This window comes from Netta rufina, assembly GCF_964035555.1.
Source record: "Netta rufina genome assembly, chromosome: 1".
In the NCBI taxonomy this organism is placed as follows: Eukaryota; Metazoa; Chordata; class Aves; order Anseriformes; family Anatidae; genus Netta; species Netta rufina.
The window spans coordinates 124104346-124125201 of NC_140123.1; the positions used below are offsets into that span (position 1 = coordinate 124104346).

The following is a 20856-nucleotide window of genomic DNA, read 5'->3' on the forward strand; positions in this document are numbered from 1 at the left end:
GATCCCATCATCTATGTGACTGATAAAGATATTAAGCAGTACTGGTCCCAGGACAGAGCCCTAGGGAACACCACTCATCACCGGCCTCTGCTTGGATGTAGAGCCAGTAACCACCACTTTCTGGGTGTGGCCTTCAAGCCAATTCTTTATCCACTGAATGGTCCACCCTTCAAATCCATCTCTCTCCAATTTGGAGACCAGGATGTCATCTGGGACCATGTCAAATGGACCTTGCAGAAGTCCGGGTAGATGACACTGGTCGGTGTTCCCTTGTCAATTGATGCAGCTACTGTGTAGTAGAAGGCCACCAGACTGGTGAGGCACAATTTGCCCTTGGTGAAGCCATCCTGGCTGTCTCGGATCACCTCCTGGTCCTGCATGGGCCTTGCCATTGCTTCCAGGAGGATCTGTTCCATGATCTTTCCACGCACAGAGGTGAGGCTCAATAATCTGCAGTTCCCCGGATCCTCCTTTCTACCCTTTTTAAAAACGGGAGTGATGTTTCCCTTTTTCCAGTCGCCAGTGACTTCACATGACTACCAGGCCTTTTCATATATAATTGAGAGTGGTTGTTTAATATTGTTATTATTGTTATTATTATTATTATTATTATTAAATTGTATTTTATATAATTTTAATAATAAATTTAGTAATTTTATATAATTTTCTAATTATATATATTATATTAATAATAATAACAATTAGAAAAAGGAAAAATGTAAATGAAAAACATTGGTAATGGAACAGCAATTGTAGCTTTACCTGAGACAGAACATCTTTAAAAATACAGTAACCACTGTTCACAGACTGTATAGAGACAAAAACTGTGTTGTTTGTGTTGTTTTTTTTATTTATTTATTTTTGGCTCAACTCTCATAGAGAGAGAAAATAAAGTGTTTCATGAAAAATACAAAATCTAATAAAACACAAGTTGCTAATTTTTCATATCTGTCTTTCAGGCCTTGCCTTTTATGTGTGTGTTAGCCTCATGATAAGCATTCACACATACACATGCTACTGTCACTGCTTCCTTGCATGTCAGCCACTGTATTTTCTGCTGTGATGCCAGCTGGCTCTGTATGCTACCAAGAGACTGAGACAGTGAATGCACTAACAGGAAAATTTTGGCACCACAATGATAAAATAGAAAAAATGTCTTGTGTCAAAAAATGCTTTCAAAATTTGAGGGAAAACCCAGAATTGAACAAGCAATGCAAGATAAATTAGACAAGGCAATTTTCTTCCACAAGGCTATTCAGACCACCTAAGTTCAGTATTCAGCTGAACAGCCATCAAAGGAGCCTATCCATCTCAACTGACCATAGTGGACTTCAGCACGCTAGCCTTTATACCTAAGCCAAACTGTAAAATGAATCATCATGATTGAGTATCTTCAGCATCCTAAAACTTTTTGAGATTTCTCATAGTAACATACAGCTCACAAAGTGCATAAAAATCAGTAAATTCAACCACGGCGTGTAAACAATTTTGTTTTTTAATAGGAATGTGATGACTAAACAACTAATCATTAAGTTCTAGGACAACATATGGCATAATAAACTCAGTATGTTCTAATGACATGTTGAATTCTTACTGCAGAATCAGGGAAAAAATTAATGGTCACAAATTATTGCAGTTAATGAGGTAGGATGCTCTGAACTCTATTAACATTATTCTTAAGTTCCAGAAATACCAATTTGTCATCATTTTCTACAATTGCACTACTTAGAAGAACTGACATATGCCATTACTAATTCTAAGTTGGAGGAAGGGGAAAAACACAGAGAACACAAAAGAAAATTCGTTACCTTTTCAGATTCACCATTGCCCATGGTATACCTGTAGGCGTGTTGAAGGCTGGAAGAAGTTTTCCTGCCAGCTGCACTGCTTTGATCTTGAAAACCTAAGATAGTAGGATAAAGTGGAAATAGTTACAAATTCTGATTTATCTCCAAGAACTATAAGGACTGAAATTTCCTTGCCCCACCCACTTCATCTAAGAAAAGCTTTATGTTGCAAAAAAAGATAATGCATTAACTTCTCATTTATTTTCACTTGTTCACTTTATGAATATCATTAAGATTTGAACAAAGAAAATGAAATGAAAAGAAAACTCGTTATGTTAATGACTTTGCCTCCATGCTCACCAGCAACTTTGCTAAGGTTCCTATGAAAGAAGGATATCAATCCTCACTCCACCTCCTTCCACCAACATTAAGAGTTTCAAACACTGTGTACAGCAGTCTTTAGAACATACTTTATATTTTGGAGCTAAAAGCAAGACAATTCCTCCACCTGACACACAAGCGTTTTAACTTTTACAAACTTACAATCTCTTTAACAATATATTTAGTGTAGACAGATTTCCTATCTTTTTACGAACACTGTCTAAGCAAAACCAAATATGCGCAGTTTCCTGTAGCTTTTATTTCATTGATAATACAGAAGAAAAATAACAGGCTTAGTATTTCCTCTCCAGTTTGATTAGTCATACAATTTACTGACCGGACAAAATTAATTTCCATTGTTGTTTTTCATTTCTCTAAAAAATGTGCTTTCAGAACATAAACCTGTAGTATCTTTATTTAGAGCCTGATGTTCATTAGTTAAATTAGTAACTTGGAGAAAGTTTCTGCTAAGCCTATAGGAAGCATCTTTTCCAAGAAGGCATACTTGGCAGATGCCAATGACATAAAATTGGTCTTAGTAGCTAGTTGCTAGCACACACATCAATTAACTCATTGTCAATATTCACCATATTTCTGCAAAAGCATCTTCTTAATTAGGAGATAACATTATTCATCTGCTGAGGCACTGCACAAACATTTAACAAAAAGAGCTACCATGCTCTACAATTACTTATACAACAGGGACATACTATAAAGACAGTATTATCAACTAGCTGACCAATATTCTGTAATGAAGAGAATTAAAAGCTTTAAGAAGGACTGCAAGAAAGCTCTGTTATGTTTATAAAAATGATTTCTTCCTTTTTTAAAGTCTAGAGGAGGAAAAGAGAAAAGATGCTGCCTGGGGAATCTGAAAAATAAGCAATCAAGACTATTCTCATTTTTCATATGAAGGTGGGAAAAGATCAATATCTTAATATTTTAGAAGGTGACTAGTAAGACATGAAATAGACAGAAAAGAATATTAAAGATGACATCTAACTGCATTTGATGCAGTGGAGTATGAAGAGATGGGGGTGGATCTGAAAGCAATGAGCCAGGAAAAAACTTCTACAGAGGTATTCTAAATGAATTCTAAGACGAAGTATGTCTAAACTGAAAAAGTGGATACTGGAATCATCAAAATAGGATTTGATGTAAGTGTGAAGTAATGGAGGCAACGTGGCTTGAATGATTTTCAGCAATGATATTGACAAAAGACAGTGAGAAAACATGCTGAAATTTAATGGTAAAATTCAGAGACTCTGACTTTGAATAAAGGCCCAAGTCAAAATAGGAAGGCATAGTATAAGTAAGAGGAATAATACAGGTGGAGTCTATGGTAATTGAAAAAAAAAAAAAAAAAAAAAAAAAAGAAACCCTGAAGAAAACTAAAAGCTCTGCCTCGGCATTGGTAAATTAGCAGCTTCGCATCTATGAATGTATGTCAAAAATTCATGCTGAAATTTTAGATTTTTAATAGATGGGTCAAGACCTGATAGAACTGCTATCACCACCTGCAGTGAGTTACCTCTATAATGCAGAACAATTTCAACACCTCCAGAACAGAATTATAAGTTCTACTTAAACGGTACATAGTTTGGAAAGATGTCTCTGACATGAATTTATTAGCTTCAGCTTTTGGATCCTGCACCTTTTGAAAACTCTACGCATACAATTATTTGTTTGCATTACTCTTATTACAAAAATTACTGAAAAATTGTGGCAAGAATATTCAGTGGGAGAATATTCCTAGAAACTTCCTCACTAGAAGAATATTCCCAATGGCTACCTATTTATGTACTACTATCCAGCTTTTAGTCAATATGAAATGTACTACAATAACTTAGGAAAAAACAATATATTGGAAGCGGTTTTTTAGTAACAGTGCAGAAAGCACAGGCTAAGCTGAGCAAAATGTACATGAATCTACACAGGGGCAGGGAAAGCAATATAGCCACTGTGCCAGCCATTTCAGCATGTGAAAAAAAAAAACAGAAAGCCAGTGGAAAGTAGCGACTGTTAATTCAGACAATGATATTAATAGCATCTGTGAAAACTTGCTGTGATTAGAGGCACATTCCTGACACCTCTGTTGAACTGAGGACTCTGAGCACTACTATTTAGTGGCAAAGGGTGAAACTGCCCATCCTTACCCTTCTCATCAAATAAAACACTTATATTCAACTGAAGATAGGCCATTACTTCATATTAGCGTACCTTCCAACCCCACCACCATCTCAGAGTCCTATGAATTTCTCACTGCTGTTTTTTGGTAACAAAACAACCTAATGTTTGATACTGCATTTATCTATGCATACTCATTTCTCTCCAAGATTGGAGAGAAAGCTGCTTAGGTTTTTATCAGAGCAAAGTAACTAGAAGAGCACATTTGTAGAAAGGTAGAGAAAAGAGGGAAATAAAACAAGCAGTGGTAGATGAAATGTCATTTGTAGGAGAGACTGCAGATGTGACCACAGTATTCTGCTGATCTAACTTAAACAGCTCCTTCTAATAAATTTCAGACGTACCACAACAGCAGCAGTAAATGCACGAGGCCCTAACTTGTAAATAATGCTATGACAGCAGACAGCATGATCACTTATAATATAGTAAGCATGAGTTGTTTGTTTGTTTTGAAGAAGTTGAACTGATAGATTCTGTTTCAGCCTTGGCAGTTCCCCATTGTTAGGCACTGCATTTCAAGAACAACACAAGCAGGAAGAACAGAGAAGAACCCAAATGAATGGATGCCTTGAAATTAGACCTTGTTAAGAAACAGTAGAAGCACTGTGGTTATTTAGCCTACAGAAAAGATGTTCAAGAGAAGACAAGATAGTAACCTTTCAGTCCATACAATGCCAATACATGGAAAAATGAAATAAACTGTGTTTTCCATGGTCATGGAGAATACAAAATAACAGAAGCATGAAGTAAGATGTCAAGGCTGGCCTATTCAAATACTGAAAGCAGATAATGAACAGAGCATCTCACACCAATAGATTCAGACTGCTGAGAATATTGTTTGGCACAGTCTAAAATCTTGACTCAATCTAAAGTAGTTATCTTTTTACCTTTGGAATTCAATATGCATTACTGAACTATTTACAGTCTTTTTGTGGATAACCACCCATTTAAAATTCAACTCGTCAGTTAGGACTTTCTGCATGAGCAGAGATAGGGACTAGTGGTATGATTTACTGCTGAAAACCAAAATATGTAGCATTATTGCAAAAAGAAACATAGCTACCTTAATAAGCATATTTGTTTCATTGCCTATGAAGGCTTAGAATAAAAAGCCTGCAAGACAGGTGAACAGCTTTAAGTTCCAAAGACACACAACACCCCTATATAAGACTGGGAACACCAGAGTTTTACAATGTTCCTAGAGAGTTCCCCACTGAAAGAAGGGATATCATGCTACGAAGAAATAGGTACCTCTTTATAATGTATTTGCTTCTCATAAATTCCAAGGATTTCATTAGAAAGGTCTTGTGACAAGAGGGAGATACAAAAAGGTTGAGGTAACATTTCAGCTATCATAGTATGAAAAAAAAAGTGGAAAAGCACTTTGTGAGTAATGATTGAAGAGGTCTGTCGCATCTAGAATTTGTCCTGGAGAAAGTAAATCTGTGATGATGTGAGATTTAGCAAGACAGCTATAAACTACAACATTTTTGGTGGTAAAAAGATGCAGAATTACATAAATACAACTGCAACTTTTCAGCAGTGGAAGTATATTGAGTCATAGCAGAGGTTTAACAAAGAAATATTTGCCAATGCTATTAAACACTACCATATGTGTCTTGGTGAGCTGTAATGATTACCAAGTACTTGACGAACAACATGCAGTGCTTCTAAAAGACAAAGTCTTTAGACAAGAGAAGACTTGTCCTAGAAAGGAATGGTCTCTGAATTTATTTTAATTTCTCTATGACAGAAAAAAATAACACAGAAGTGAAAAGCCCAAACCCATCTCAGTATTCTAAGAGTCAAAAAAAAAAAAAAAGTTCACCAAGAATCAGCTTAAATCTGGACTATGATGTCAACTGTCTCTGTCTTCTTTGCACCCTCCCTTCACAAATTTATACATAGATATTTATATTTTATTATAAGATTACCCCTGTGCTTTCCCTTCTGGTTAAGCAGTCCCAGCTTTCACAGCCTTTCCTCATAAGAGACACCCTCCAGTCTGTTAAGTCATCTTCATGGCCTTTTCTGGTATGTCCACATCTCTCCTGAACTTGGGAGTCCGGGACTGGATACAGTACTCCAAGTGTGTCCTCACAGTTGCCGAGCAGAGCAGAGAGGAAGGATCACTCACTCCCCTTGACTTGCTGGCAGTACTTGACCTAATGAAGCCAGGATACCATTAGCCTTTTTTGCAGTAAGGGCACATTGCTGTCTCATTTTCAATTTGATGACCACTTCGGTCCTTTTCTGCCTATCTACTTTCCAGACAGCTAGCCCCCAATATGTACTGGTGCACGTGGCTGCTCCTCCCCGGTGCAGGACTTTGCACTTCTCTTTGTTGAACTGCACGGGGATCCTGTCAGCCCATTTCTCCAGCTTGTCTAGGTCTCTCTGGACGGCAGTGTGACCCTCTGGTGACTCCTTATAATTTAATCTGCGAATGTGCCAATGGTATGCTCAACAGATCCAGATCATTAATAAACATGTTGAACAGGACTGGGCCCAGTACTAACCCCTGGGGCACATCAATAGCTACTGGCCTCTCACTACTTTGTGCCACTGACCGCTACTCTCTGGGCCTCACCATTCAGCCAGTTTTCAATCTATACCACTATCTGCTCATCTAGCCCATACCTCAGCAGCTTCTCTGTGAGGATCTTATGTGATATGGTGCTAAAAGCCTTCCTGAAGTCAAGGCAGAGAGTATCACTGCACTTCTGTAAGGTATGAGGCAATTATATGCAAAAATTTACACAGACAGTCAATGGAATTTGGTATGGGTCTTTTAATCTCAACAGTCTTCAAAATTTTAGAACACTGCTAAAATTCACCCTTATGGAAGTCTGGGATCAATTACTTCTGTTTATGCAATTATTGATGTAGAGTCCTCTTGTGTAAGAGAATTCTGGTATCTCAAGAACAACTCATCTGAGCAGACAATACTTCACCCATAAATATTACATGATTTGCTGATTTACTGGTTTCAGGAAACAAGAAATACTTTATGAAATGTTTAATCTTTAAAAAAGAAAGAAAGAAAGAAACAACAAGAAAAAAAAAAAACACAAGAAAAAAACCACATTAGTAATTCACCAATCGCAAAGTCAACATTTCTGAATGTATTGCAACTGCTGTTTCCTGCATCTATTTTAATCCGGGCCCCTCTCTTCTGTTTAATGATAATCTCTAAAGTCAAATTGTTTTTTTGTTGTTGTTGTTGTTTGCTTTTTTTTTTTTAACTAAAGGAAAAGTGCCTTTGAAAATGAATTTTCTGAGAATTTTCTGCTATATTTTCAAAACTTGTAGACTAGGCCAACATTTTGTTTAGCCAGTGACACTACACATCAGACAAATATTTTTATAAAACAAAGTCATACTGAACACCTCTCTGCAAGATATACTTTTGTAAACAATTTGAAAGAAAGAATGGTAGGAAGGTAATAAAGTCTGTCCAGTTCGAGATGATGCATGAACTCAGGTGACAGAACAGTTGACTGTTCTAAAAATTACGGTTATGCAAGCCTAGTTACCCTTAATATTTCTATCTAGCTTGCAAAAATTCTTAACGTGTTGTATTAGAATTATCCTGACTTCAAGGAAAAAGTTGCAATTGCACTCTGCACTCCATTTCTAAAACAAAAAGCCCAGAAAAGCCTGCAGGACTGTACAGGTCTATTCATAACCCAAGTCTCCAGATCTCTTCTTTCCTAGAGGCTCTACACTTTTTTGAGATAAAAATAAAAGGTCATGTTTTGTGGGATTTTGAACACAGGCAAAGGTAAAGTACCAGTAAAAGATATGGCAAAAAAATACCCCATTGTATCAACTGATCTGAATGGAACAGACAACCTAGAAAAACTACCCTATTGGTAGTTCCTATGTTAGAATTGCACAGAAAAACATTTAAATGCCTATTTGATCATGTAATTCAGCTACAGTCTAAAATTGAGCAGAATAATAAATGAAGAAAAATATTTGAACTGCATCAATTAAATCCAGATAAACAGATTATCTGGCTGACTACAATTTTCCCTATTTATATTTTACAAAGGAGCATGTTTGTATGTTCAAATGTTGCTTCTTTAATATATGATAATAAATATTATGGAGGTTTTTTTTTTTTTTTTTTTTTTTTTTTTTTTTTACCACCAGCAGTGAAGGATTTGCAAACAGAATTCTTAAGTGATACTATCTTTATCTTTTACTAAAGTTTTCCAAAGCTGCTTTCCTGGACAACAGACTTGAAGAATCTAGTTACTGTTGGCTATAGCATCTTAGGATCTAATGAAATATTCATTGGTTTCACACTACTGATATTTTTGAAAAATCTACATAAAAAGCTTGTGCATAATTAACTTACTAGAAATATTTAAAATCTTTGCTCTATAAGACCTAAATGTAAAAGTTTGGCATGCACTGGACAACCAGCTAATCACATTTAAATTACCTGGCACAGGTTAATAGTGCCCCAATTAAACTGCATCATTTCCGTTTACTTCCTTGGCATTGGTTTCATGAGTAGAAAAGTTACACTTTCTTCATTTTTAAAGGACCTTCAAATCTGATACACTTCATACCAGTCAGCTAACATCGCAAATCATTTAAAATTAAGAATAAGTGCTATGAGAATCTGGCATATAAACGGCTCCTAGATCTGATCATTCCAGTAAGAGATAATATACTGTTTCTCATCCTGCCTAGCTGAGCCAAAATTCATGGCTGTTTTGAATTAATTCTGTCTTCTATTTTTATTAGAAAGTTGCTTTGAGTCCAGGCTTTTTTTTTTGCTTTATTTTTCCTTCTTTTCAGATTCGATTTCTTTGCTGTAAGTTCAAATATACAGGCTGTATTAACCTGTTAGATCAGTAACCTTCTAGAAGCAACAATCTTGCATTTGTACAACATACCAAACAGAATCACTCACACCTATGCATGCTCCAAAGACACAACTGGGCTTTTAAGAGCCTCTCCATTCACGTGATTTCTTCTTGCTGTGGGAGCCAGAGTAGCACTGGGAACCAGATGTGAGAGCACACAATCTCTGGCATCTGGCTTAAGTGTTCTCCTACTGGTTGCAGGCAGCAAGAAGGATTGACTTAAAACAAAAAAAAAGAAAGCAGAATGAGGAAGATAAAACATATCTGGATGGCCAACAGGAAACAAAACAAAACAGTCATCAAGGGGCAGAAGATCAGTATAGAGCTTTACCAGCAGGGAAGCAAAAGTGTAAAGGCAGGCCTTCCAGTCTCCCACCTCACACAAAGTGTCAGGCAGAAGAAATTAAAAGAGCATGAACAGGAGCAGAAGGGATGAAGAAGAAGGCATCAGGAGGAAGGCCAGAATATGAATGGAAGGAAGGACAAAGCAGAGAAGACAATAACAAGAGACCATGAAGAGAATTACAAGAGTCTAGCTACAAGAAACAAGAGTACTAGGAACAGCCTGGGTTAATAGGGAAAAACACTTTCTCATCACCAGAGCAGATTCTTCAGACCTAGAATTGACCCTAACGTATCTGCCTTTCAACATATCTTCCTGGCTAAACACACTCAGACAAAGTAAACAGTAGAAATTTATCTTGGTAGGTTTTTCAGTTTGTTTTTTATCAATGATCCTTGTTATTTTGCTAATACCAAGACTGTACTATGTTCCTAAGGGTTCCAACCCAACTGATGATCCAGTATCTCTGTAGATTCTAGAAAGAAACTATGTATTAGGAACCCTAACAACAGTTCTGAAATCAAGTAATTAAGCCATTTATGCTATATTTACAAGTTTTATAAGAGTCTTTCTCATGCAATAAAAATTATCTACCACCTCTGATTATTAATCTATAGCATTTTTGGCAACATTTGTTCCTAATACATTCTCCACTCACGTCAAATATCTTATTTTCACATATACTTTTCTGTACTATGTCATCTTTTTTGTCCTTCAGCTGTGCTTACATTGTATCAGTTTCTACTTTCTGTTATTCCTGTCTCCTCTTTCTCTTCAATGTGCTGCCAAGCTTTCCATTTCAAATCAATCTTGATTTCCCCTTTAGACTTTGCCAGAAATGACTCAGTCCTCCTTAGACTGTATTTGCCTTTACAAAAAAGTTAAACATAGATGAAGTTACATATTGTTTCACACTATGTACACTCATTATAAACAGACTCCTTCCTCCCATTGGTATGATGTGACAGATTACAGTGCAAAAATCACACTCTAGAAACAAAATATTCAAAAAAAAAACAAAAACACATAGCTTTTACATTTACAAAAACATATCCTTCACACTATGTCAGATACAAAATACAGTCCATTACATTGCACCTGAAAGCAAGTAAATAGCATTTTGTTGGTTTTGTGTTTTTTTTTTTTTTTTTTTAAATGGATGAACTGGCATGTTTTTATATATTTGCAGACATAGTTAGGTTATTCACAGTTATATGCATGCATTAGGTCCAAGCTCTGACAAAAAATCACATGGTCAACACAAGCTATAAGCAATGAATTACTAAGTACCAAATCTTCATATTTGGATAAATTCTGCAAGACACTAGAAAAAACTTTTATTTTGAAAAATGGTAGGAGAAATATCCTAAACTCCTGAAGAATAATTTATAGATCTTACAGCCAGATGTAACAAGGATTTTCCTCTTTTATGTCATGCAATCAAAAAATCAAAAAGGCTCAAAGCAACAATCTCAACTTCTGTATAAAATAAAGAATAATTACCAACTTAACTTTAAACACTATTTGCTGACAGAGTGACATACCTGGATTGATTTACCTATGATATATTGACTGACTATTCATGTGTACAGGAGATTCCTCTACCTTTTGATGATTTTTCTACTACTTCTGCTGTTTCTACACATCCTTTTTAAAACATGATTTCCAATAAGTTTAGAGCATACCAACACTGGCCTTTTTTTTAATGACTTAAACAGAAGTAAATTCCTCCTCATATTCAAAACTTGTTCTGTAAATCCAAATGCTTACAGGTCTTTTGCCACAGGATTTCACATAAAAAGTTCGAGTTGAGCTGCTTGTCTTCTGCGAATTCCACATATTCTTCAGTCACAATACTCAAAACACATTCCCTTGTTCTGTTGGTCTGGACAATGTGGGTCATTGTTTTCCGTGTGTTCGTTTTTTATAACTAACAGCCTGCATGTACATCTTTGGTAACATTAAAACTGACTTCAACTGTACAAGCCAAATTGACCAGTTGACTGAATTTCAATAGTTTTCTATTTACTTACCATTGCAACATAGGCAAATTAACAGTCAGCTGTACATTCTGATGTGAGCCATTTTATTACCAAATCATTTTTATGCTGATGATCTCATCAACTGAATTCCTGGGGTGGGGAAAAAGGAGTGAAAATGGACTGACTCACAGATACCTAGGTCACCTTAAATGACCTTTTTGAACATAAACATTCTTCTGGTTTAGGCATGTATCTGAAATTTTGGATTTTGAAACTAAAAACAAAATAATAATTCCTAGGCCAGAGCACTTCTCGGTCATTTTTGTGCAAATTTGTTTGCTGATTTTCCAATTTTTAAACCGTAATATGGTAACCACTGCAGATGGCTTAGCATCCTCTTGATACCTAATAGATTTGAAGAGTTCAGTTTTATCACATGATAGGTGTACATATGCTTAGAGGCAACACGACTTTTGTTAGTGAATTCTTGCTAGTTTTAGTAGTTTTGCTTAGCAACCTTTTTTATTTTTGTTTTAATATTCAAACTCCTTTTTAAAGACGGAATTTAGCACTGAATGCAAAGAAGTTCCAAAATGCAAAACCAAAGATGCCTTGTGTTAAAATGTGATCATGTCTGGAGTTGAATTTTATTCTTGTTTTAGAGGGAAAAGGGCAGCCTAAACAATCCAGCCAGAAGAACTGTGCTCTCAGTTGTCCAAAGAGAACACCATACTTCCTCTCAGAATGAGATCAAGTGTGAAAACCTCCAGTGCAGAAGCTAAACTTCTCAGGAAAGTTCTTGTAGGAAAACTCAGTGAGTAGAAATTAGCATTTACAATGTCAACATCAATGCAAATAAATGAAACACGTGGAAAAATCACAGGTACGATACCATGCTTGCTGTTATCAGTGCCCATCAGCATGACAGTTAACACTACTAAAGAGGGAGCAAAAAGCTAATAGACACAGTCATCAAGAAATACATGGCATGCAGGTAGTGACAAATGACCTATTCTTTCTTAGCAATTATAACCCTTTACAGTAACATGACCAAAGAAGATCCCACTGACTGGAAGAGGGGAAACATAACCCACTTTTTTAAAAATGGAAAAAAAGGAGACCAGGGAACTACAGGCCAGTCTCACCTCTATGCCCAGCAAGGTCATGGAGAAGATCCTCCTGAAAACCACAGTAAGGCAAACGGAAAATAAGGAAGTGATTGGTGACAGCCAACATGGCTTTGCTAAAGGAAGATCATGCCTGACAAGTCTGGTGGCCTTCTACGATGGGGTTATAGCATTGGTGGATAAGGGAAGAGCAACTGACTTCATCTGCCTGGACTTGTGCAAAGCATGTGCCACTTTCCTGCATGATATCCTTGTCACTAAATTGGAGAGACGTAGATTTGATGGATGGACCGCTCAGTAGGTAAGGAATTGGCTGGATTGTCGCATTCAAAGAGTCACAGTCAATGTCCAGGTGGAGATCAGCAATAAGTGGTGTTCCTCAGGGATCAGTATTGGGACCAGCACTGCTTAACGTCTTTGACAGTGACATGGACAGTGGGATTGAGTGCACCCTCAGCAAGTTTGCTGATGACACCAAGCTGTGTGGTGCGGTCAACACAGTGGATGCAAGGGATGCCTTCCAGAGGGACCTGGACAGGCTTCAGAGGTGGGCCTGGGAGAACCTCATGAGGTTCAACAAGGTCCAGTGCAGGGTCATGCATCTGGGTTGGCGCAATCCCAAGCACAAATACAGGCTGGGTGGAAAATGGATTGTGAGCAGCCCTGAGGAGAAGGACCTGGGGATGTTGGTTGATGAGAAGCTCAATGTGAACTGGTTTAGAGCCCAGAAATCCAACTGTACCCTAAGCTGCATCAAAAGCAGCGTGGCCAGCAGGTTGAAGGAGGTGATTCTTCTTCTTTGCTCTGCTCTCGTGAGAACCCACCTCAAGTGCTGTGTTCAGCTCAAGGGCTCCCAGCACAAGAAGGACATGGACCTGTTAGAACATGTCCAGAGGAAGGCCACGAAGATGATCAAAGCGCTGGGGCACCTATCCTATGAAGGCAGGCTGAGGGAATTAGGATTGTTCAGCCTGGAAAAGAGAAGGCCTCAGGGAGATCTTAGAGTGGCCTTCTAGTACCTAAAGGGGGCCTACAGGAAAGCTGGAAAGGGATTCTTTGTCGAGGAGTGCAGTAACAGGGCGAGTGGGAATGCCTTTAAACTAAACAACAGTAGACTTAGATTAGACATAAGGAAGAAATTCTTTACTCAGAGGGTGGTGAGACACTGGAACAGGTTGTACAGAGAAGTTGTCAAAGTTCCATCCCTAGAATTGTTTAATGACAAGCTGGATGGAGCTTGGAGAAACCTGGTCTAGTGGAAGGTGTCCCTGCCCATGGCAGGGGAGTTCGAACTAGATGAGTTCCTTAAGGTTCCTTCCAACCCAAAGCATTCTATGATTCTATGATTCTATTTAAGAGTTTTAAGAGTGGCTATCACTGCATAGTTATCCTATTTTTACTGTTAAAACAGCTTATCCTTTAATTCTAATGCTTTAAGGTTAAGGCATATTACACCAATGGGCAAACCTATTTTCATTTCAACCTACAGTAGAGTCAACAAAATTACAATAAAGTCAGCTTCTTCTTCCTTTCTTCCTCTTCTGGTGTTATGCAGTACTAAGATTCAGCAATAAATTAGGTGAAGTATCATTTGCCAGTCAAAAAAATGTTTACTACAAGCCTAGTAAACAGAAATTGTCCGAAGTTTATAATCCGCACTACAGTGGGCATACACATGGCACTGCTTTAAAACTCCATAAAACATTTTTTTTTTAGGTTGCTAAAGACCTGTGACTTGTCTGGATCATTTATGAAAAAGCAGCTCATCTCATGGCAATAAACTGAAAATATTGGACAGGACGTACACAATGCTGTCATCTCTTCTGAGTTTTTAACTTTTTGACAAACTTAATTTTGATAAGCCCCTTCATAAGCACAGGCAAGACAACTGTGAAAACAGTTCACAAAATATATTAGCTTACTGAAGACTTAGATTTTACATATGCTGGTCAGTTGTCAGGGATATCCACTGGTGTAAATAACACAATTTTACTAAGGAATTTTCCTGAACAGGAGAAACACTGCATGTCAGTTCCCTGGAAAAAATAAAAAAAAAATCCTTGAAAGGATTATTTTGATTATTTGTTAACGGACCATTGGACAGATTACAGCTCTTGCTCTCGATTCTAAATGACAGATTTCAGGTTGAATTTATCCAAACAAGCTACAGTATCATGCCCAGAAAGAAGCGTCATTTTGATGGTGTTTATAAAAAGGAGAAAAACAACCATGTAAAGGAACTGCTGGCATACGCAAGCACAGTGAATCATTAATCTTTTTCATATTGCAGATGTCATGAATAACTTTCTTCAAAAATAAAACAGTATGCTATCCCTTTTATTGTATTAATAAATCAGCAGCAGACAATAACTGTCTTAATGGCAAAAATGTCCTCCAGCCACCATCACACAACAGCTATTAGAATAATATTTGCTTTGTTTTCTTTATTTGATGCTAGTTCTCAAGTGTGAGTGTAGTGTACTCCCCATAACAACTGACACTGTCAATCCTCAGGCTTCTGTCATCCCATGTGTTACTGCTAGCAGAAATATTTTATGCTACCAGTCACATCAGAAGTTTTAACTGGTGAAGCTCCACTTAATGAAAAAAGCAAGTAGTTCAACAAGTAGCTTAAGGACTCTCTCCACAGACAAATGCTGTTCGTGCTAGATAAGATGCTTAGTTCTCCTAACAGCAAAACGGGGCATACTCCAGCATACCTCACAAACCTTTTTATGGGCTACTATCAAGTAAACTCTAAGCAAAGCTTATAAGTATCACTTACTAATCCTGCTTATCACTTGCTTTACAAACCAGAACACACAACAACTGGAAACAACCCCAGAATCCTACTGCAAATAGTTGCTGCTGAACTTCTATAGGGAGGCCTAGCAAGATGCCATGGGCTCCATGTTTGGTTTTATTACAGACTTCCCACAAGATGCTAGTCAAGAGAGTTACATCTGAGTTTACAGAGACCAACACCAGCTACAGCACTTCTTGTTCTGATTCATCTTGCTTCAGAACATGTACTGGATTTTTCAGAGTTTTAAGAACTCTAATCTGTAATTGAGGGTCACAGGCCCTCAGAATACTAACTTCTGAGAAAGGGTAAAGCCAAGCACATGTAACATCGTGCTTCTGTTCATTGAAGCAAACCTAGATCAGCAAGTATCTCCTGTATTTTATCCACTACTCAACTGATGATGCCTGAAATTAGTATAAGAGGTTCTCTTACAAAGAATAGTGAATACCTTAATGAGCAAACATTTATAGGACACATCCAGTACCACTGTACAGAAATGATTAAAAATAGAAGGTTCATCCTGGGTGCATGTAAAGACAGGTGTTAGACACACACACCTTCACAGCCTGCTGTACAGATGGCGAGTAATGACTTGCTCTTCCTTTGTGATCTCCCCTCTGGCTGGGCTTGCATTTTATGCGCTTGCAGGACAGAATGATGCTTCCTAAACAACCTATGACCTAGTGACCAAATTCATGTCAGATCTGGCACAGAAGAGCACCTGTGGCACTGTATGCAGCCAGCACATATGCTTTGGAGGGGGAAACCTATACTCAAAAGAACGACCTTAGTGAACACATTCTGGAGTTGCAGCCTAGTAACAAGCTCCTTTCAATATCATATTACTACAGATACAGATATTCATCCACCATTTTGTCCAAAGAACCAGATGCCTCTCACACACCTACTGGACAGGTTTTCTTTTGTGGGTAGACATAGTTGAATTTGGCACCTCAGATAAAATACACCTGTGATGATGCAATTTTTAAACCCCACAGAACAAGCATCTCAAACAAGCAATGATTCTTGAGGATCAAAAAAAAAAAACCAACCCACACACCTAAGCTTACACACTGAAACCCAATGTTAAAGAAGAAATAGTAAGAAAACATGAAACGACTGCATGTCTGTAAAAAGACATAACTAAGATTATTCCAAATGTGTATTAACTACAAAAGGTGATGTCACATATAAAAACATTCAAATCAAAATTTCAGCTAAATATTGTCAACTGTCTTGAGTTATTCAGACTCAAAAAACTTAGTTTCTCAAAGGCAAATCTCTGAAAGATAATGAAAACACACAAAGTGAAAGGATCCATCTTAATATGGATAAAAGAAAAAGTGCACAGTGAAACAAACAGAAATCCATGTAACACCATATTCCTCTGACTCTCTTGGTCTGGGTTAGGTCTCTCTCCCCAGCTACTTCATTCTCCTGATGGCGATCTGCAGTCTGTTTCCAACAGTTTAAATGGGAAACAAGTGACTCCAATAAGTTCTCTTCAGAGGCAGATCTCTCTCTACTGGCTTCAGTTACTGAAAAGTCTCAAGTTTCCCTGCTTATCTCATTCATGCTGATAAACTACAGAGAAATCATCCAACTTGGCAAATTAAGTAGTCTCTCAGGTACCAGAAGCAGTCCTATCTGCCAAACTATTTGAAAGAAATGAAGCGTGAATGCTTGTTTATGAGTCCTTCTTTTGGAAAATAAAGATAATATATAATCACTTGACAGGAATAATCTTTGACAAGTTATTAAGTGTTTAAAATCCACTGGTGAAACTGATGCCATAGAAATATTTTTAAGTGGCAAAAATCAGTCCAGTGGTCAAAATTTAAGAAAGAGAATAAAAGCCTTCTGAGAAGGAAAGACATAAAATGTATTGATGAAAATTCTTTACACAAAGGAGATTGCTCTGTCTCTGTTCAAGTGGTTAGAAGGAACTGAAAGGGAAAGGAGTACCCAGCCTTACAAATGCAGGCAAACACATGCTTTTGGCAGTGTTTGGCTGCACCCATCTGCATACTGGGGAAAAAGGGTTCTTGCTAAGGTGCTTGTGCAGAGGTATAGCATTGATCTATCTCAATAATCCTGTAGATGAGGGATCATTGTTCTTTCTCTGAGGTTTTCCATGTTCACGGTAGATGACTCCAAGGGGCACAATCCAGCTGAAGTTATCCAGAGACAGGATCAATGTTTGTAGCTGAAAAGATGATGTGGGACTGCACTACTCAGTGCTTGAAGGCTTCAGTGATCACATAGTACTAAATGTGATCTGAGCTACAAGTGACAGAAATACAGATTTTTGGAAAGGAATCATCCTTCACTATGCTGCTGAGATCATTACACTAAAGGTAAGAACAGCAATGCCTCCTAACAGCTCCAGCTGCTCCCTGACACAAGTTAAAAACCACATGCAGCTGAGACCACTCTGCATGAAACATCTTTGCTACAGAAATTGCTACAAGCAGTTTTCCTTGCTTATGTCTGATAGCAAAAGAAAGCTTCTGTTCTGGGGGTCTTCAGAAGAAAACTGGTAGGTTAATAATGCTGACCCAGATGAAATTTGGAAGCTTGCTCAAAACAAATATTTGGGATGATCTTTCAGGGATTTTTATGCCTTTTGTTAGGACAAAAGTGTAAAGTAACTGGGCTTGAATTTCACTGCTATTCTGACACAAGTGATAGCTGCTATAAAGGCTGTCTTCCTGAAGAGTTGCCACAGCTATCGGTTTTAAAGGTTGACTTGCAACATTGGACCACTCCCTGAGGGCAAAGTATAGGATCATAGAATGGCTTGAGCTAGAAGGGACCTTAAGGACTATTTAGTTCCACCTCCCCTACCATGGACAGGGATGCCACCCCACTAGATCACGTTGCCCAGGGCCCCATCCAACCTGGTCCTGAACACCTCCAGAGATGAGGCATCTACAACTATATATAGGATTGCCTCACCATCCTCTGAATGAAGAATTTCCTCCTAACATCCAATCTAAACCTCTTCTCTTTTAGTTTAAAATAATTCCCCCTTGTCCTATCATTATCTATCCAAGTAAAAAGTTTCTCTCTACATCTTTTTTTTCATAAACCCACTTTAAGTACTGAAAGAGCCCCTTTTCAGTACTTAAAGGGACTTGACTTAGTACTTTACTGAGCTGCCAGTAATCTCTGATGTCAGACCTAAGCCTGACAGATTCTGGAGGCAGAGAAAGACTCACTGCCGTGAACGCAAGTTGTTCAGCTCTTAGATTACTACAAATAAAATGGAGTAGCAAAATTCTGTGCTTCTTCTTTCGTTTAGGCCTCTATCACAGACCACATAAATCAGTGCAACAGAAAGGACTGCTTGCAACTGATCACTCTGTAGACACAGTCCTTGAAGAATGTTGACAACAATAAGGATGAAAAGTAGTACTTGATGAAAAATGTACTCTCAATTTTTTCAGGATACCTGCTGGATTTGCACTCTGTCACTATGCTCTTCTTCCAAAATGAACTCACTCCTAACAAGAAAATTAATGGGTCCCAGGATAATGCCAAATACATAAAAAGACAACTAATACGGGGTTTCTTCTGGTTCCTCTTAGGGTTGCAGGCTTAAAATCCATGAGAACTTGTTGATATGTATGTGGTGGTCCCCTAAACAAAGGGAAAAAATAGGTATGGATACCTGAAAGCATATCAAACCTTAACCTGTGAAATACGGCAGGAAACCTAAAGTTTTAGGTAGTGGACTACAGAATGGCTAAAATAAAAAAAAAAAAAGGAAGGAATAATAAAAAAAAAAAAGATAAAATCAAAAGTAAAAAGACATAGGCAACAGATGAAAAGATAGAAAGCTGTTAAGATGTGAGAAGAGCTATGAGTTAATCTGTAGGTTGGGTCAGCCTCCAGCTCCATTAAAGTATGTGAAGCAATGAGGCATGAAATTGCAACAATGTTATTGGAAGAGCAAAATCATCTGTGATTGCAAGTCTTTGGGTATATGCATCCTTTCAATCTAAGCACGCCTTTGGATAAGCACTCAGAAGTGTAAATCTCCAATCTTTTTTAACAGAAATTTGAAAAGTGGGATGGAATTGGCTTGATATTTCTCAGTTTGTCACTGAGAAAATAGCAAGAAGATTGTTGTACTGCTTTTGTCAAACAAACCTGTAGCCTTGCAAGAAAAGTGACAAAAAGATTATTTCTAGCTTTGAGGAGTTACAGAATATCAAAACAAGTTATTTTTGTCACTAAAGAACAGTGATTTGACATTTCAGGTTGATGTTTACCGAAGTGGACTTCTTTTGAAAGCATCTTGATAAAACAGTTTCAAAGTTCTAACAAAGGGTCCTAAATCAGCTTAGATGGGCACGGAAACCAACTTTATAGATTCCATACTCAAAGAATTTAGTTACTCTGTGTAACTCATTACTGTGAAATCAGTTTGCAAACTAATGATATACCAAGATTCTAAAAAAAACTTAATGTGCAACTTAATTTACTAAAATACATTACGTGACACAGACACCTTCCAGTATCCTTACCTCTTGGCCTGAAAGGTAGTATGCTGCTAGAAGACCACCAATGAAGCGAATATTGACTTCAAATACAGACACTTCAGAATTCTGAAACACAAAGAAAATGTAAGTAATAAACCAACTCTCTAATCAAAGAAAAAAGGCAAACAGGATGTGAGGAGACTGTCTCAGGTTGTGCCAGGGGAGGTTCAGTTTGGACATTAGGAAGAATTTCTTCATGGAGAGGGTGGTCAAGCACTGGAATGGGCTGCCCAGGGAAGTGATGAAGTGCCCATAGCTGGAGTATTTAAGACATGTATGGACATGGCACTAAGGGCACAGTTTAGTGACAGGACTCGGTAGGGCAGGTTGATGGTTGGACTCAATGATCTTGCAGGTTTTTTCCAACCTAGATGATTCTATTATTCTATATGCTAAACCAATATACATGTAAGGGTTTGTACTGTTTCAATATGTTAAATGATACCAAAATTCCTGTAAATGCCTTCATGACACAATGCTAATTCCAGCTCTAGCATCAACTGATTTTTAAAAATCGAATTAGTTTTTCTCCTACTCTCTGATCATATTATCACTACAGAGTACAATTTTAGTTGCTTGGGGACGGTGAGAGAGAAAGCAACATTTACATTTAGTACATTTCCATAATGCAGCACCTTTTCTCTTCTGTTTAACCATAACTTTGAATCTCCTGGTTTACAGGACAAAGTAGAAGAATAATTAGAGAATTCCTGTAACATGTTTTCTTAACATGAATTACCAATGTGCAAATTCAGAGCTTCATTTTAAGATACTCTCCATCAAGGAACAGCCTTTATGTATTCAATGGTGTAA

The 20856-nt window shown here is 37.5% G+C and overlaps 1 protein-coding gene across 1 annotated transcript in view; it reads right to left on the minus strand.

Annotated features, from left to right (window-relative positions):
- Positions 1 to 20856, minus strand: part of MAN1A2 (mannosidase alpha class 1A member 2) — a 139142-nt gene that overhangs the window by 48335 nt on the left and 69951 nt on the right. Inside the window, exons 5-6 of the mRNA XM_084304509.1 lie at positions 20029 to 20109; positions 1809 to 1903 (exon numbers count right to left, since the gene is read on the minus strand). Of these exons, the coding sequence (XP_084160635.1) occupies positions 1809 to 1903; positions 20029 to 20109 (176 nt within the window). The remainder of the gene's footprint in view (positions 1 to 1808; positions 1904 to 20028; positions 20110 to 20856) is intronic.